This window comes from Rana temporaria, chromosome 9 (genome assembly GCF_905171775.1).
Source record: "Rana temporaria chromosome 9, aRanTem1.1, whole genome shotgun sequence".
Taxonomy (NCBI): domain Eukaryota; kingdom Metazoa; phylum Chordata; class Amphibia; order Anura; family Ranidae; genus Rana; species Rana temporaria.
In genome coordinates, this window is record NC_053497.1 from 144,602,554 (window position 1) to 144,620,369 (window position 17,816).

Here is a 17,816-nt window from a genome sequence, read left to right on the forward strand (position 1 = left end):
AAAATGTCTAGGAAAAAGATACCCCCCAGATGGGACTTTAAAGGCCAAACCACAGTATAGGTATTAAAATATGTTTTATTCGGACAAAGTAAACCTGTTGACATTGGCTCAGAATGCACATAGAGCACCCAAGTACATAAAAAGCATTTTCCATATCCATATGGAATCACCAAAAAATATATTAAAGCGTGTGCCGAGTGGCAAAGAGAAGAAAAGCAGAGCATCGGGAAAATGTCTCCCTGCCTGTGATTAGCGGAGCGCCGTGCAGACTTCCTGGCGGGCTCTGCAAGTGGACTGTGCGAACACGCCGGAGCTCATCCATATCTACCCCTGACCACTACATGGGTAATTTCCACTACAACCAGCTACACATCTTAACATATAGACTTATTAACTCTAGGTAGACGGTCATCATTCTCTCAAGTGGGATGCTCTTGGGAGCTGCAGGATCAACGCCTGCCAAGATGCTGTGGTCACCATTATCTGACGGTTCAATGAAGCAATGGAACACGCAATGCAAACATTTGGATCCTCTTAATATCTGCATGCATGGAGCAAGTTAATTTATCTCTGCTAATCACACAGATGTGCTTTTCTGCACTGCATCTTCTTACGCGATATGAGATAAATGTCTTATTCTCACAATCCTTGATTAGTATGGTACGCACCTTAGTTGCTTCCAATTGAGACTCCAATGTTCCAGATTCTTCAACCATGCAAGACCTGTATAGAAACAACAGTCAGTAACAGAAGACTTTTACATCTGTATCTTGAAGTTAGCAGAGCAGGGCTGCTTTAACTGCATGTTCAAATTATACACCACGCTGATTTTTGTACAAATGTGTGTGATCTTGTGCTTCACATTAACTTCAAGTCCAGGACAGACTCCAGAAGAATAGCCCCATGCCCAGCCCGCCCAGTGTTGCAGCAGAAAAGTGCCTACAGGAAGCCTCTCTCTAAGAGCCACACCATGGGGTTAGTGCACTACTAAAAACGCACCCAGCACGGAAGGATGGGGTATCAAGAGAAGCACTGGACACTCCCAATCCACAGCCACTCAACTTTATCACTCCAGCCAACCACACCAAGTCACTTCCTTGTGCCTAAATGATCATACAGTGAAACACGTGGAGGTTAGGAGCTCACACACCATTCTGTGCTGTGGTAAAAGTGCACATTAAGCTACAAGTGAAAGAATTCGATCTATTAAAAGTCTACCCACAAATGATATTTCTGTTATAGATTGGTAAGAGTGGGAATTCTCAAGGACTCTGACAGCAAGATCTGCCCTGCTGTAGTTATGAGATTTTGCTGTTGGATGGAAGGTTTCTGCATTAGATCGTTTCTCAATATCTTCTTCAGAGGGAGCTTATTGGTATATTTGAGACCAACCATATTTTAAACAGTTAACAAAACCCCAACACTAAAAAAAATGATACGGCAAAAGATGGAGAGATTTTCTTTCACCCAATGGGGGAATCCCTCCTGCAGAGTTATTGTGTTCTCCCGTCTGGAAAGGGCCCCAGGGAGCCATTCCTGCCAGGAGAACACAGTGGTTATTGCTGGCGGCTATAGCCGCTGCCAATAATTGTATGAAAAATCTGATGTCCATCAATGGCCTTGGGTACAATCAGCCTGCCCATACAGTTGCGCTCAAAAGTTTGCATACCCTGTCAGAAATTGTGAAATTTTGGCATATATTGAAAATATGACTGATCATGTCAAAAAACTGCCTTTTATTCAAGGATCATGATCACATGAAGCCATTAAACAGTTTTTTTTACTCCTTTTAAAATCATAAATGATAAACCAAAATCACCCAAAATTGCCCTGATCGAAAGTTTACATACCCTGGAATGTTTGGCCTTGGTACGAGGTTGAAATGGCAATTAAAAGGTTAATTTCCCACATTTGTGGCTTTTTAAATGGCAATTAGTGTCTGTGTATAAATAGTCAATGGGTTTGTTAGCTCTCACTTAAATGCCCTAAGCAGGCTAGACACTGAGCCACGAGGAGGTGGAAAAGAACAGTCAAAAGACCTGCCTAACAAAGTAATGGAACTTTATAAAGATGGAAAAGGATATAAAAATGATACCCAAAGCCTTGAATATGCCAGTCAGTACTGTTTAATCATTTAATAAGTGGAAAATTTGGAGATCTCCTAATACCAAGCTAAGGTCGGGTTGATTAAGAAAGATTTCAGACACAAATGCCACAGGAATTGTTCGGGATACAAAGAAAAACCCCACAGGTAACCTCAGGAGAAATACAGGCTGCTCTGGAAAAAGATGGTTTGGTTGTTTTTAAGGAGCACAATACGATGATACTTGAACAAAAAAGAGCTGCATGGTCAAGTTGCCAGAATAAAGCCTTTACTGTACAAGTTCCACAAAAAAGCCTGGTTACAATATGCCCAACACCACCTTAACATGCCTCATTGGGCTTTTTTTGTGGCATTGGCGCAGTAAAGGTTTCCTTCTGGCAGCTTAACCATGCAGCTTTTTGTTCAAGTATCATTGAATTGTGCTCCTTAAGGGGTCACTAAAGGATTTTTTTTTTTTTGTAAAAACAACATGTTATACTTACCTCCACTGTGCAGTTCGTTTTGCACAGAGTGCCCCCGATCCATGTCTTCTGGGGTCCCTCGGCGGCTGTCTCTGGTCCTCCCCGCAATTAATTAGTCACCACAGTCATGCGAGAGCTTGCATAGTGGTCACTTATTGCGGGCGCGCTCCCGTGATACAGCGAGCGCCCACTATATCATTTGGCCCCGATGCGATAATAAATGGCTTCATGTTATCATTATCCTTTAATCATGCCAAAAAAACTGTCTTTTATTTGTCATATTTTCAATATAAATGCCAAAAATTCTCAATTTCTGCCAGGGTATGTAAATTTCAGCCAATGCCTGCCAAGATGCGAAGAACCCTCACTGTAGGATTTTTTATTGTACTTGATATGAAGTGGTCAGAACACCCAAAAATCTAAGCTGAGCTGGTAATGAAAAAAATGGAGTTACACTTACCGGTAACGTCCTTTCCAGTAGTCTTTCAGGACAGCCACAACTTGAGAGATAGGCTCCTCCTCTTCCTTAGGAAACACTGCCCAGCCTTTAAAATCTCTCCTCCCCCTGCTAGACCTCAGTTTTTATACGAGCACTCCGGTCCGCTGGGGAGACACAAGAACATGTTAGTAATCCATAGTTAACACATCAATATCATACTATGTTCCTGGATTAGAAACCCTTTCTTCTTACTTTTCGGGAGGGTAACTAGGGCTGTCCTGAAAGACTACTGGAAAGGACGTTACCGGTAAGTGTAACTCCATTTTTCCCTATCCGTCTTTCAGGACAGCCACAACTTGAGAGGATAATCGAGTACTTACAATTTAGGGTGGGACCACGGCTTGCAAGACCTTTCTCCCAAAGGCTTGTTCACCTGCTGACACCAGGTCTACTCTGTAATGTTTGATGAAAGTGGCATAACTGGACCAAGTTGCGGCTCTGCATATTTGATCCGGCGTCGCTCCAGCCCTTTCAGCCTGAGAAGTAGCCACCGCCCGAGTAGAGTGTGCCTTAATTCCTGTAGGGACTTCCCTATCAGTCAAGGAGTAAGCCTGCCCAATAACTAGTCTGAGCCACCTAGCAATAGTGCGCCGAGACGCTTTCTGTCCCTTTCTGGTCCCAGAAAATAAAACGAACAGAGAGTCTGACTTCCTAAAGGCTCGAGTCAGCTCCAAGTACTGTAGGATACATCTCCTAACATCTAGTGTACTAAACTTAAATTCCCTTTCACCAGAGGGATTGGAACAAAATGAGGGTAACACAACCTCCTGGCTTCTATGGAACTTGGAAGCCACTTTCGGAAGGAAGGCCGGATCGGTTTTAAAAACAACTCGATCCGGGAAAATTACACAAAAAGGAGGACGAATGGACAGGGCTTCCAATTCACTGACCCTCCTGGCAGTAGTCACTGCAACTAAAAAGACTGTTTTAAATGTTAGATCCTTTAAGGAACACTTGTCTAAGGGTTCAAAGGGTACCCCTGTAAAACTAGTGATAGATCCCACTTGGGGAAGGAAGGTCCCTGGGAAGGTTTCTGTCTGGACAAGGCCTTAAAGAACCTGATGACCCAGGGATTGGATGCTAGAGGGCTCTCTAGAAACACACTGAGTGCTGAGACCTGGCCTTTAAGGGTACTCACTGACAAGCCTTTATCCGCTCCGCACTGGAGAAATTCCAGAACGGACTTGTGGCTTTGTGCTGGAAAGGAAAATTCCTGGCACCAAGTATTAAAACGAATCCAGATTTTTTTATAAATAGAACGTGTCTCCTTCTTCCTACTGTTGAGAAGGGTGGCAGTCAGTTTGTCCGAAAAACCTCTTGACCTCAGCAAGGACTCCTCAGTAACCACGCCGCCAGGTTCCACCTGTGTACCTGAGGGCACAGAACTGGACCCTGCGAGAGGAGATCCTCTCGAAGAGGGAGAAAAAGGGGGGGTTCTGTGGTCAGTTGCTTGAGAACCGAAAACCAAGCCCTCTTGGGCCAGTGGGGTGCCACCAGGATAAGTGAGGTGTTCTCCAGCTGAAATTTTCTCAGGACCAGTGGTAGAAGAGCTGGGGGTGGGAAGGCGTAACAAATCTCGAATCGCCAGCTCTGGGATAGGGCATCTATCCCTCTTGCTCCCTCTCCCTTGCCCCGAGAGAAAAACCAATGTGTTTTTGCGTTCTCCCTGGATGCGAAGAGATCTATCTCCGGGGATCCCCATCTCTTGGTCAAAAGATGGAAGACCTCCTGATTGAGGGACCACTCGTCTTCCCTCAGTTGACTTCGACTGAGGAAATCCGCTGTACTGTTTTCTATCCCCCTTAGAAAAACTGCTGATAAGGACAGGGTGTTTGTTTCGGCCCAGCGAAAAATTCTTGTTGTTATGGCCGACAGGGCTACACATCTGGTGCCACCCTGCTTGTTTACATAGGCCACGGCCGACGCATTGTCTGACCTCACCTGGACGTGGTGTCCTCGAAGTCTCTCCTGGAAGAAGATGAGCGCTAAACCGATCGCCCTCAGCTCCTTCCAATTGGAGGAATGTTTCAGCTCTGCCACTTCCCAAACACCCTGTGCTGGAAGTACCCCTAGGTGAGCTCCCCAACCTCTGCCGCTGGCGTCTGTGGTGACAATCAATGGAGATCGGATATGCCATAGACGACCCTGTGACAGATTGGTTAACCTTCTCCACCACCAGAGGGATCTCTTTACCTGACTTGGGACCTGTACCAGGACGTCTAGGTGTTCTGAGCTGTGGTCCCAGATTCTGAGTACAAAGGCCTGCAGGGCCCGAAAGTGAATCCCTGCCCACTGGACTGCCGGTAAAGTGGAAGTTAACAGTCCTAGTGTTGACATCAGGAATCTGATTGAGACCTGATGGCTGCCCTGGAGGGCAGATACTGACCTTTCTAACTTTAGAGCCTTCTCTAATGGAAGGAAGACCCTTAGGAGGGTGGAGTCCAGGGTGTACCCTAAATAAGGAATGCGCTGTGATGGTATTAGACTGGATTTTTCCAGGTTTAACAGCCAACCTAGGCCCATAAGGGTCCTTTTGGTTAGTTCCAGGTCCCTGGAGACTTGTTCCGGAGAGGCTGCAAAAAGAAGCAGGTCGTCCAGGTATGCTATTATACCCACTCCCTGAAGACGCAGAAAAGCTATTGGTTCCGCCAGGACTTTTGTGAACACGCGGGGTGAGGAGGATAGACCGAATGGCAAAGCCTGGAACTGTAGGTGCACCACCGAAGTTCCCAAGTCTATCGCTAGCCGTAGAAACTCCTGAGACCCCTCTGCAATAGGTATGTGCAGGTACGCGTCCCTGAGGTCCAGGGAGACCATAAAGCAATTCTGTGGTAGGAGGGCCCTTACCGTGAATATTGACTCCATACGGAATCTTTTGTATGTTACTGACTTGTTCAGTGGTTTCAGGTTTAAGATTAACCTGTACTTGCCAGAGGGTTTCTTTACCACGAAAACGTGGGAGTAAAACCCTCTTTTCTCCTCTCTTTTTGGGACTCTGCAAACAACATTTTGGACCTCCAGATCCCTCAAGGCCCCCACTAGAGCTTCTGCTTTTTCCTTGGCTTTGGGAAGCTGAGTGACCAGGTACCTCTGTGGCGGAAGGCATGAGAACTCTAGGGAATACCCCTTTCTCACTATCGCCAATACGTACCTGTTTGGGGAAAAAGACTCCCATTGTGGGAGGAAGGCCCCCAACCTTCCCCCCACTCTGATCTGGGAGTCATTGTTTTTTTGGGGGGCTGGTCAGGTGGGCGAAAAATCGCTCCTCTTCCCCTACCCCTAGGTGTCCAGATCCTTTTTTGAGTCTCTGGCTTCGGGACCCCTGTTTGTCTTTGGGGACGAAACCCTCTTCCTTTTTGTGGAGTTTTACGTTTAAACGGAAAAGATTTTTTCTTATCCGCCGTGCGGTCTAAGACTGACTCCAGGTCAGGACCAAATAGGAGATCTCCTGTAAAGGGAATCCCACATAACTTAGACTTGGATGCAATGTCTCCTGACCAAGTCTTGAGCCAGAGAGCTCTTCTGGCAGAATTAGCCAGGGCTGCTGACCTGGCTGACATGCGGACGGATTCTGCTGAGGCATCCGCAATGTAGGCTACCCCTTTTAAAATTGTGGGGAAGGAAGCCAAAATAGTGTCCTTGTCCGTATCTGCCTCAATATGTTCCTGGATCTTTGAGAGCCAGTGTTCTAAATTACGGGCCACTACTGTAACTGCTAATTCTGGTTTTAAATTGCCCATTATGGACTCCCATGCTTTTTTCAACAACGAGTCCATTCTCTTATCCATAGCATCCGTCAGGTTGCCCATATCCTCAAATGCTAAATCAGTCTTTTTAGAGACTTGTGAAAAGGCCGCATCTAATTTAGGGTTTTTATTCCAAACAGACGTGGAATCTTCCGCAAAGGGAAACCTTCTCTTAAGGGATTGAGAAAAGAAAGGCTTTCTTTCAGGGTCCTGCCACTCCTTCTTAACAGTATCAACCAGAAGATCGTGCACTGGGAAAACCCTACCCTTGTGTTCCCCTAGACCTTTATACATCTGGTCATGGAGACTAAGAGGTTTAACATCCGTGTGAATGCCTAGGGTCGTGTAAATGGCCCCTAGTAGTTCCTCAACCTCATCAAGAGATAGCTTGTATCTGGAAGACTTCTTGGACTCACTGTCCTGGTCTTCTTCACCTGACTCTGCCTGTGAGTCGAAAGCAACGTTCTCCATTAGGGAGTGCTGCCCCTGAGAAGGGCCTGCAAAATCAACTGCTTCCGCTGAAGGATCAGGAGAGGCAGGTGCAGAACCCTGAACATCAGGGTGGGCTGTAACCTGTGTGGGTACCAGGGAGGGTTGCACCCTTTCAAACAAAGTCTTGAAAGAGGAAAAGGTAGAGGCTAGTTCCTTAACTGAAGCAGCTAGACTATCCTCCTGTTCTGCATCCCTTTCCTTAACTAGAGAGTTTATGCAATCTCTGCATAAAACCTTTGCCCAAGAATCAGGAAGGGAATCCCTACAGGAAGCACACTTTTTCCTAGAACTATGTGTCTTTCCTGTTTTTTCTTGGCTCTTTTCTAGGCTCTTCTATTTTTTCAGAAGACATAGGGACCCACATTAAAAGAGCAGAGATCTGCAAACAACATTTTATAAAAAAAGTTTTTTTTTTTTTTTTTTTTTTAAATAACAACATGGTTACAACCCTCTGGGAAGCACTAGACAGACACTACTGCTAGGTGCCCTGCTGTCTTTCCCTCCTCTCCCCCAACCACCAAGGGAAAAAATAGAGGAAGGGAAAAAAGACATAGTCTAAAAGTTTTTGGGAACCCTCCCCAGGAACCCTTACCTTGGACTGGCTGGAGGTAGCGTCCCTAGTCGGGTCCCGTTCCGGAGAGGTTACCGACATAGCGGGGTGGTTGTGCTGTGTCTAACTCGTCCCAACGAGTATCCGACACCTCCAGCAGGACGCGTGGGTCTCCTATCAGCGCCGCGACCCGGAACCGGAAGTCGCGGGTCATAGGGAATCCTTTCCAAGGCGCACCGGAAATGACGTCGCCCGTCCACTCGGCCCGCATTTTTCAAAAGGAAAAAAATAATATGCGGCCGCCCGGAGCTGAATTCCCCCGCCGCGGTCCTGTGGACACGATAGGGACCCCCCCACAGAACCGTCTGTCGCGCTCGACCTGGTTGGGGTGCGTTCTTTGGCGGTAAGTCGCTCAATCTCCTTTAGGAAGCCCTTGCTTCCTCCACAGGAAAAGATAATGATGGCCACAGTCCCCTGACTGCTCTGCCTGGTTCCTTAGCAGTGTCTCCCCACCGGAGGAAACACTAAGAACTGAGGTCTAGCAGGGGGAGGAGAGATTTTAAAGGCTGGGCAGTGTTTCCTAAGGAAGAGGAGGAGCCTATCTCTCAAGTTGTGGCTGTCCTGAAAGACGGATAGGGAAAAACAGGTGACCACACTTCACCGAAATACAAATTTTGGGAGGCATGACCCCTTAAGGGGATATACGTTAAAATACTCCACTGGGTGACTCAGGACCAGTGGTTAGATTGTCTACTTGTGTGGCTGTAGCTTTCCTGTACACATTATCCCTAGGCCAGCCATACACGGTTTGAATCTCGGCCGGTTAAGCAGGAACCGGCTGAGATTCAAAAGATTAATGGGCAGGCTGAATGTACCAAATTGATCGAGCAACAGCTGCCATCGATGATCATGTCTTCTCCCATCGGGGACGGTTTCTATTTAAATCCTGTCCCTGTTACAAAAGAACAGGAATTTCCACAACATGGCCCCATGAAGCAATAAATAAAATAGACAAATGTTTTCTAACTCTCCTACCCTATTCAATGCTAAAAATAAAAAGGTTGGTTGGAATCCCACTGTAATAATCAAACTTTTTCAGATTTTCAGGGGAATATTTGACTTAAAGATGAAACCTAGCAGACACCAGAGGGGAAGGCTATGAGGTGAACACTCAATGATGGGTGTCCTTGGCTCGATATTACAGCAGTGTGTTAGTACTGAGAAAGCATCACATAGTGCCACAGAAAACCAGTGGAAAAAGGAATAAAGAAGAAAAACCTTCCAGATAGATCATCCCCAACTTCATACTGATACACACGTATGACTCTGCGATAGGCTATGCTAGAGAAGAGAGACCCAGTTGTGAATTTTCCACACTCCCAACACAAGGATCAGGAAAACAGAAAGCCACATCATCCACCTTGCACAGCAACTTATCCACCCATGTAAGAGCCATATAGAGATTGAAAGAGGAATTAGCTAGCCGGAGATCTAGAAACAGCCAGACCCCCCAAAACAAATAAGGCATGAACATTGCAAGACAAGAATGCAAAAATCATTGTGCAGTATTTAAATATATATGGCTACTATGAGGCTGAAGTTAAAGCACCCACACTTGTGAGCTTCTCTTGGAGCGCTCAGGGTGGTATGAAATCCTGTGTTACTAGAAGCACCAATGCATCCCTTCTTGTCTTTTTCATGGTTTTTCAGGTTTTTTAACACTATTCTGATCAGTGAATGCATGATAGATGTCACACACGGTGCATTTTGGCAGAAGAAAAATTCAACGTTGGCCAATTGTAGTCTAACGTATATGCAAGTGCTTGCAATAACTAGGGGTGACCTCCCTAAAGAAAAATAGTACTTTCCATAATGGACGAAGATTTGCTCAATGAACAAGCAATTCTCCTTAGTCTTCAAAATTGTTCAACTGTTTAAAGCAGCCCTTAGTCAATGTTGACACCTATGTCCACAAGAGAGTTGTCTCTGTAGGATCTTTATTGTGCTGCAGAAAAAGCCATGAGTACAGGCCGTTGTATGGTCTGACATAAGGCAATATGTACAGTAGGCTGCAACTAGCCTATTCTTGATGGTGCAAACTAGCACTTGTAATTCTACATGAGATTAAATGAGCTGCTCTGTTTTAACTTGGCAGCAGCTGCTGAATGACTATTGCTTGGAACCAGTACAATGTAATTTACATCTCACAGAATACTGGACCAGTCCATTGCCATCCTAGGCAATGTAATTAAGTGTTTGGCTTTCCTGGTCCAATTGAACGGTTTACTGCAACAGTCCATTCTTCAAGCAAACAAAACTTAAACAACTACAGTCAATAAATAAGCTGTACACATCTACTGCATCACGCAATCTTAGAATACTAACCCATCCAGAAGGTAGGTCCTATGGACAGAGGCAAATTGAAGGTAGCGGCACAGAGACGGGGGGGAAAAAAAGAACATATAAAAGTGAACAAAAATATTGTTGAAGCATCACAGATATACAATTCATTACAAACAACAGATCACAGATAATAAACAGGATAAAAAACAGCTGGAAATGAGCGCAAGCACACAAAATGCAGTGAAAAAGGCACAAAGGCCATGTTGGAGGAAAAAGATTAGTAACCTTGTCTCCTGGATCCACTGATGGAATGCATTAGCATGCTGGGCAAACTCCTGGCGCAGCTTATCGTTCTCCTCCTGCCTTCGCTGTTCCTTCTGAAGTTCCAGTTCACGTTCCTATTGGGCAAAAAATAGAATAAATATTAAAGCCCTATGCTATAAGCCCAACATTTCCATCTACTTGCCTCTATGCTATTAAAAAAAAAAAAAAAAAAAAAAAGGAAGCAGAGGTGCACAAAGCATTCCAGGCCCCATCAAAGCGTCCCCTTTGTAACTATACTTCAGGCACTTCACTAATACATTTTTATTGGATGACGTTTACCTTTAAGATTCTACCAACTGACAGCCTTTGTACAGTTACTATAGCTGCATGATTAATCGCGAATTGATCGCAATCTCGATTCAAACCCCCCCCCCGCCATCTCCAGGCCGGATGACCCGTGATTTTCGGGTGCGGCCATAGGAAAGTCCCCGGCTTCGGCCTAGCTCCGGAGCGGCGGCCATCTTGGTACACCCGGCGGCTGTCTCGTGACGTTTTGTCGCTGCCATCTTGCTCTACCCTACACTCCTGCACAGTAATGTTAGTGAGAAGAGGGCAAGCGGACATTTTGTTACACCCACCAGAGTTTTAAATTTCACAGTTATTTTCAACACAAAACGGAGCTTATGTGCTTAAATACAGTATATGACAGACTATTTACATGTTAAATTTTAAAAGCAGCAGCAAACCTCACATGCTTGCTAATGTGACAGAACACCTCTGATTTTCACATTTAGTTAAATGTGAAAATCAGAGGTGTTCTTTCACATTAGCAAGCATGTAAGGTCAGCAGGTTTGCTGCGGCTTTTAAAATTTAACATGTAAACAGTCCGTCAGATTTACATATACTGTATTTAAGCACATAAGCTCCGTTTTGTGTCAAAATAACTTTAAATAATTTTTTTTGGAGAATCGTGAGAGAATCATGATCTTCATTCTATGTAAATGAATCGCGATTCTCATTTTTCCCAGAATTGTGCAGCTCTAACAGTTACCTTTATGATTTTCTGCAGGTTGCGCCAAGTCTCTTCCAAAGCTTCCATGGTGAACCAGGTGTATGGATTGGAAGCCACCCGGTAACCCTTGATCTGCCGGTCTAATTCAGCCAGCTGGTTGAAGTCAGTCTGCGCGGAGCTGAGGGAGTTTCGGAATGCATCATGTGCTTCACGCAGAGCTTTGATCTCCTCAAGGGAATTACAGCGGACTGGATCCGTTAAGTCCTCTTCTGCATTCTCAAACCAGCTGTTGAAGGCAGATGCTTTCTTGGCAAATGTCAAGAATAAGTCTTCAACCTAAAATGAAAAAAAAAAGTTTAATTGTATTATGGCAGTACACAGATTTCTAGAGATTACCTAAACTTTAACAAATAGTTTGAAAGTGCCAATATCATCGCAGAGGCAACCTACCTTCCTGTAGTGCTCTTGTGCCTCCAGAAGCTTCTTCTTACGAGCAGCGGAATTATCCAGCAGTTGGTTCCATCGTTTCATAAGGGAGGCATGGCGGGTCTCTATAGCCCTGGACTGCACATGCTTAGCTGCAAGTAATTGGTCTTTTAGTGCAGTGATGTTGGTGATGCCTTCCTGTTGGAATGCTTGGAGTCCAGCATCAAAAGTTTCCTGAAAGTAAGAAATAAAACACACATTGTCACACAGCTGGCACAGTGCGACAATCAACGGCACGGTATTCACCTAGAGTCCACTCACCTGCTTAGTAAGAAGTGTCTGCACAGAAGACAGATCTCTGCCATAGTCATCTGTCTTCAGGCTGTTTTCCTTCTCACCTAAAGGCCAAATATGCAAACCATTAAAACCAAATCAAAAGCTGACCAACACGTATCTTATAAAGTTCTGGATGGAGTTCCACTTAGAGGGAACATATGACCAATGCAGCAGTTGCCAAACATGAACTACCTGACATGTTGTAGAGGTCACAATTATTAAAAAAAATCATTTGATGAACACCTTTCATGTTTGCAATACCAAAAGGTAAGGGACAAAGTCTGAGGCAGGATTCCCATTGTGCATTAGGTGTGAGTGGGATCATGGAGTTTTCTTTTCTCACTAAACTGCAGTGTATAGGTGTGGATCAGCCCCATTGGAAAGTACAGAATTTCTTCCTGTAATACATTTTCATCAGCGAGTTTCACTGCATGAAAATGGAGAATTGTGAATAGTCCCTAAACATATTGGGATAGAAAGGATTTAAGCCCAAAAACAAATCTGGCAAGCATAACCGATGGTCATAATTATATCACCAACCCAACAAGTAAGAATATATAAGCAGAGTGGCTGACTTTAGAATAGATTTTCAGCAGTTGATCAAGATTACATTTAAGGAGCCTCACCTATCCAGGATTCCACCACGTCTGCCTTCCAATTGAACTGTAGGAAGGCAGAGTTTTCATCAAGCTTGGCTTTGCGCTGAGCGGCTGCCTTCTCAAGCTCTGCCACCTTGCCTCTAAGGCCTTGCATTTTGGCACTGATATTGTCTACATGATGATTATTCTGGAAAGAAGATTTAAACATTTAATGTAGCTTTTTGGGTGATGGTACCAATGGTATTTTTATGGACTGCTAAAATCTTACCTTTCGGATAAGATCTTCTCCATTGGAACATACATCATGAACCCTTTCCTTGTGTACAGTGAAGTCCGTTTCAAATGCCTCGTGTTTCTTGAGCAATCCCTAAACACAGAAGAAACACCAAGGTTGCCTTTTACATTCAGTCTTGACTGAGCCAACATTCCACTATTTAACCTACAATCTCCAATTTCCTCACCTGGATGGCAGCCAGGGTGTCACCATAGTCCTCACTGGCAACCAGAGTCATCTTCTCGTTGATCCAAGCTTCCTCTTCCTCAACATTGGCAACAAACTGTTGGTACTCTAGAGATTCCTCCAGCCTCTGACCCCTGCATAAACATCCAAAAAAAGATTTCTGTAGACATTTTAAATATCTGGGCTATGACTTGCTGATGTGAACACCTCTATATCTTTAATGCATTAGATGAGTCACCTTGCCTCTTAATAAAACAAAAGCCCTACTGTATGAGAATGCCAATTTAAGGGTATCAAACAAACTTCCATACAGTATTTATATGTTCAAAGAATGGGGGTACCAAACCCAATGCCCTATCTAAAACAGATTAGGAATTAGAATTTGGATTACCACCCCATCATGCCAATAGCCTCCACAATTGAGAATTACAGTCAATTGCAAAGACAGACACTATAGCACGAAAGGCACAGCAAACAGTCTAAGCACCTATAAGCATATGTAGAGATATAGGGCTGCTGTGGGATGGAGGAAAGATCGGCCAGTGAGAAGAGCAGATTATGACAGGACTTCCATACTCCCACTGTTGCCTATGAGCCTGGTTACAGTTGTCATGTCAAGTCCTACATTAGCTGCTGAAAACTGGTTGTAAACCCTTTACAACCACTTTTGGGTAAGCCTAGATTAAGGCTTACCTGTAGGTGCTTGAAATATCTCCTAAACCTCCATGGATTAGAAAATATTTACTAAAATCACGGGCGCCGCTGTCTACATCGTCGCAGGCGCTCTGTAGCATGCTATTTCCTGATTAAGGCCGTGCCGTCACTGGCGGCTCCCACGCGCATGCCCAATCAGAGCGACGCAGCCGCGATACCCGGAAGTAACCCCCTGGCAAGATGTTGGCTGCCCGATCATTGGAAGAGGATGACTGCGGGGGCTTTGATCTGAGGTGATTACATAATGAGCCAGTATGCTATGCTTTGTCTTGCAGGTTTTTTTATATATATATATATATATATATATATATATATATATATATATATATATATATATATATATATATATATATATATATATATATATATATATATATATATCTGGGTTTACTTCCTCTTTTAAACCAAATCAACTTTAAATAAACTGGCCTTTTCCAGATATGAAAACAGAAATTCATGGGTATTATAACCCATTTAGTTAAACAAAGCAGATTACTAAACTGAGGGACGATGGAGGTGACAGAAAAGGAAGAGAAAGCCCATGTTCGTTTTTTAGGTTCCTAGAAAAGGATCTGCAAAATGTATTATTTTTGGGTGGCAGCAAAATATACAGGGCTAGATTCAGGTACAGCGGCGTACCTTTTGGCCGGCGTAGCGCATCTCATATGTGCTACACCGACGTAAAATAGGGTGCCCAGAGCCGTATTCTCAAAGATCTGGCGCCGTACGTTGCGCCGGCGTAGTGGAAATAGGCAGGCGTAAGCCCGCCTAATTTAAATGTGGAAGGTAGTGGGCGTGTTGTATACAAATTAGCCGTGACTCCGTGTAAATGTTTTTACGAACGAACGGCGCATGCTCAGAGTGACGTTGCATATACTCCCTAAGATACGTCGGCTCAATGCTTTTGACGTGAACGTAACCTACACACAGCCCCAATCACGTAAACGACGTAAAATTCGACGGCTGTTTCGACGTCCATACCTCAACATTGGCTGCGCCTCATATAGCAGGAGTAACGTTACGCCGGACGTAAGCCTTACGTAAACGGCGTAGCGGGCGCAAGTACGTTCGTGAATCAGCGTATCTGGGTCATTTACATATTCTATGCGTAAATCGGCGTACACGCCCCTAGCGGCCAGCGTAAATATGCAGCTAAGATACGACGGCATAGGAGACTTACGCCGGTTATATCTTAACAGATAAGCGTATCTCAGATTGAGAATACGCTTATAGATACGACGGCGCCGCATTCGGACTTACGTCGGCGTATCTACTGATACACCGTCGTAAGTCTTTGTGAATCTAGCCCACAGTTTCTTACCTGGCTGAGGCTTGCTGCTTCAGTTCCTTCCAGTGTTCCACAAACTGAGCCAGTCGCTGCTGAATTTCTTCCTGTCCGATAGTGTTGTCATCAGCCAGTTTCTTACCAGTTTCCAGCACACCCTATAGAACACAACAAAGCTCAGCTACCAACAAGAGAAAGGAGATACAGAAAGAAGGAAAAGAAAAAAGGCAACAGGATGAACCAAAAAAAGATGGTCAGCTTCCATACCTGAATAGCTGGCTCGTGTGCAGCCAGTTCTGCCTCCAGTCTCTTATGTTTCTTTCTCAGATTCTGCACTCCAGTCAGATCTCGGCCATAATCATCGGAGCCAACCAAAAGTTTCTTCTCCCTAAGAGCAATAAGCACATGTATATCAAGGAGAGCCGCTATGTACCATACATTTTCTGAACACTAAGAACTTCATGAAGAATACATAAACACCACATGGTTGCTGGTTCTTTAACACGCTCCACCCTGACAAATATTCTTACCACCTTGAATAGTTAGGACTCTGCGCCTCTTTTTGTATTCTTTACCTTGGCTTGCATGAAGCTGGGTACAAGTGGGCCAAAAATTATCCAAAAACCGTGGGACTGGCAGGAACCAGCCTGTTTTTGGCCCGTGTGTACAGCTCCTCGTCCGTCAGAAGCCCGTCTCATGACCTGCTTCTGTCAAACGAGCATGCTGGAAAACCAGCATCCGATCAGCGCAAACAGCCAATGGCTGCAAGCGTTAATAAACGGGTTCTGGCAAGGGGGCTGCCCCCTGTCAGAATACAATAATCAGCGGTGAGATCGCAGCTCTAACATCAGATGTGTTTGCATGCCAAGCTTTTTTTTTTTTATTTAGCCTACTGGGTTGAATGAAACCCCCCCCCCCCCCCCCCCACCAAAAAAAAAAAACACTCATTTATATGGACGTGGTTATCATTTATCACAAGTTCACAACTTTTGGTGATCCCAATTTGCACTCTAGGAGAAGAACCTCATTGAGATTAATTCGTTAAAAAAAAATAATAATATTCGCACACAGCACAATATTAGGTTTAGGTTATTGAGCATTTGTATTTTTATGTTTTCTAAACGCAGCTTTGCAAAATGTAGGTTTTGCTTCTAGCAGTATATATTCAAAATATCTATCGAACATCAAAGGGAATAAATGATGTCAGCTTGTCATGGAGCCAGTACTCAGAACTCCAGGGAAAGGCAATAGGAAAGTTTCAGATACCCCAATGTGCCTTCTCTTAGTTATGTTTTTTGTACACATACTTGATCCAAGATTCCTCGTCGTCCAGGTCTCTGAAGAACTGATGAAGGCGATGGGACTCATTTAGCTTACTGCGACGAGCAGACGCCATTCCTTTAATGCGCTGGAAACGATCGTTAATAGCATCTCGCTTGTCCTTCACTTGGGAAGTATCAAAAGCGCTACTGGTCATCAGGCTGTCAGCCTGTCCGTTCAAATCCTTCAGACGGTCCTAGAGAAAATGAAAGGAACAGCTGAACCTCTGTCGATTCCATACTGCGATATGCAGAATCAGTCCAATTTCTTGATTTCGCAGCCATTTTATTCCGGGCTTACCTCATGGGCAGAGATATCAGCTTCAAGCAGCTGGTGTTTCTTCAGCAGGTTATTGACAGATGCCAAGTCCTTCCCATAATCCTCTGAGGCTAACAAAGCCTCCACCTGTTGAGAAAGACATGTGTAAACTCGCAGATTATATGGCCATGAACATTGTTTTTTGGACCAAATCAATACTTTTTCTTACCTCTGACAGCCAGAAGTCAAAGTCCTTGATACCAGTGTTGAAGTTTTGCTGCTTATTGGCCTCTTTCAACTTTTGGCTCTTCTCAGCGGATTTGTGGACCAGGAACTGCCACTGGTCTGCCAGTGCTGCCAAACGAGCCTAAAAATACATAAGACAATTTAACTTTAGGTTGCTCCTTCAAGCACAATTCAACTTTCAGCGGTGGCGTAGCGGTGGAATACGAGCGTCTCTTGTGGACGGTGTTCACCGTCTGCGTCAGAGCTCCTCCCCTCTTATGCCGTGCCGGCGTGACGCTGGTAGGAGTCAGGGTGCATGTGTACAGGGCCTCCCTTGACGCAGTGTTTGTTGCTACAAACTTAAGACACCACCGTTTACCACAATACCCCATCTCCGGTTAAGAGACAAAAGCAAGCCACTACAAGATTTTTTATCTACACCCTTGATGGTTACTCACCTTTGTTCATTTTTGTCTCCTGGGTGAATATACAATATGACACAACGATATTGCATTTTTTAGACTCCCTCTGGCAGTCACCATTGGTCTACCACCCTGTCTCAGAATATATATATCTCAGCAACTTGTGTCCTGCGCCTTGGGGAGGTTCTCTGTATGCGCCCCCTGCAAGCACGCGGTTTCATTATTACTCAGCTCCCAGGACAGATCACCTGGCCTTGGTTCCATACCTCATCGCAGTGATTCTCTGTAGGTATTTAGGG

At 44.7% G+C, this 17,816-nt stretch overlaps 1 protein-coding gene across 5 annotated transcripts in view; it reads right to left on the reverse strand.

The window, feature by feature from the left end:
* SPTAN1 (spectrin alpha, non-erythrocytic 1) overlaps window positions 1–17,816 on the reverse strand; it is a 152,510-nt gene that overhangs the window by 8,660 nt on the left and 126,034 nt on the right. For all 5 annotated transcript variants that reach the window (XM_040324734.1, XM_040324735.1, XM_040324738.1 and 2 more), the window contains 14 exons: window positions 17,100–17,237; window positions 16,913–17,017; window positions 16,600–16,808; window positions 15,560–15,680; window positions 15,329–15,450; window positions 13,295–13,427; window positions 13,102–13,200; window positions 12,861–13,020; window positions 12,220–12,296; window positions 11,923–12,132; window positions 11,512–11,808; window positions 10,481–10,593; window positions 10,238–10,255; window positions 669–723 (listed from right to left, as the gene is read on the reverse strand). In XM_040324734.1, coding sequence (XP_040180668.1) covers window positions 669–723; window positions 10,238–10,255; window positions 10,481–10,593; window positions 11,512–11,808; window positions 11,923–12,132; window positions 12,220–12,296; window positions 12,861–13,020; window positions 13,102–13,200; window positions 13,295–13,427; window positions 15,329–15,450; window positions 15,560–15,680; window positions 16,600–16,808; window positions 16,913–17,017; window positions 17,100–17,237 — 1,857 coding nt within the window. The remainder of the gene's footprint in view (window positions 1–668; window positions 724–10,237; window positions 10,256–10,480; window positions 10,594–11,511; window positions 11,809–11,922; window positions 12,133–12,219; window positions 12,297–12,860; window positions 13,021–13,101; window positions 13,201–13,294; window positions 13,428–15,328; window positions 15,451–15,559; window positions 15,681–16,599; window positions 16,809–16,912; window positions 17,018–17,099; window positions 17,238–17,816) is intronic.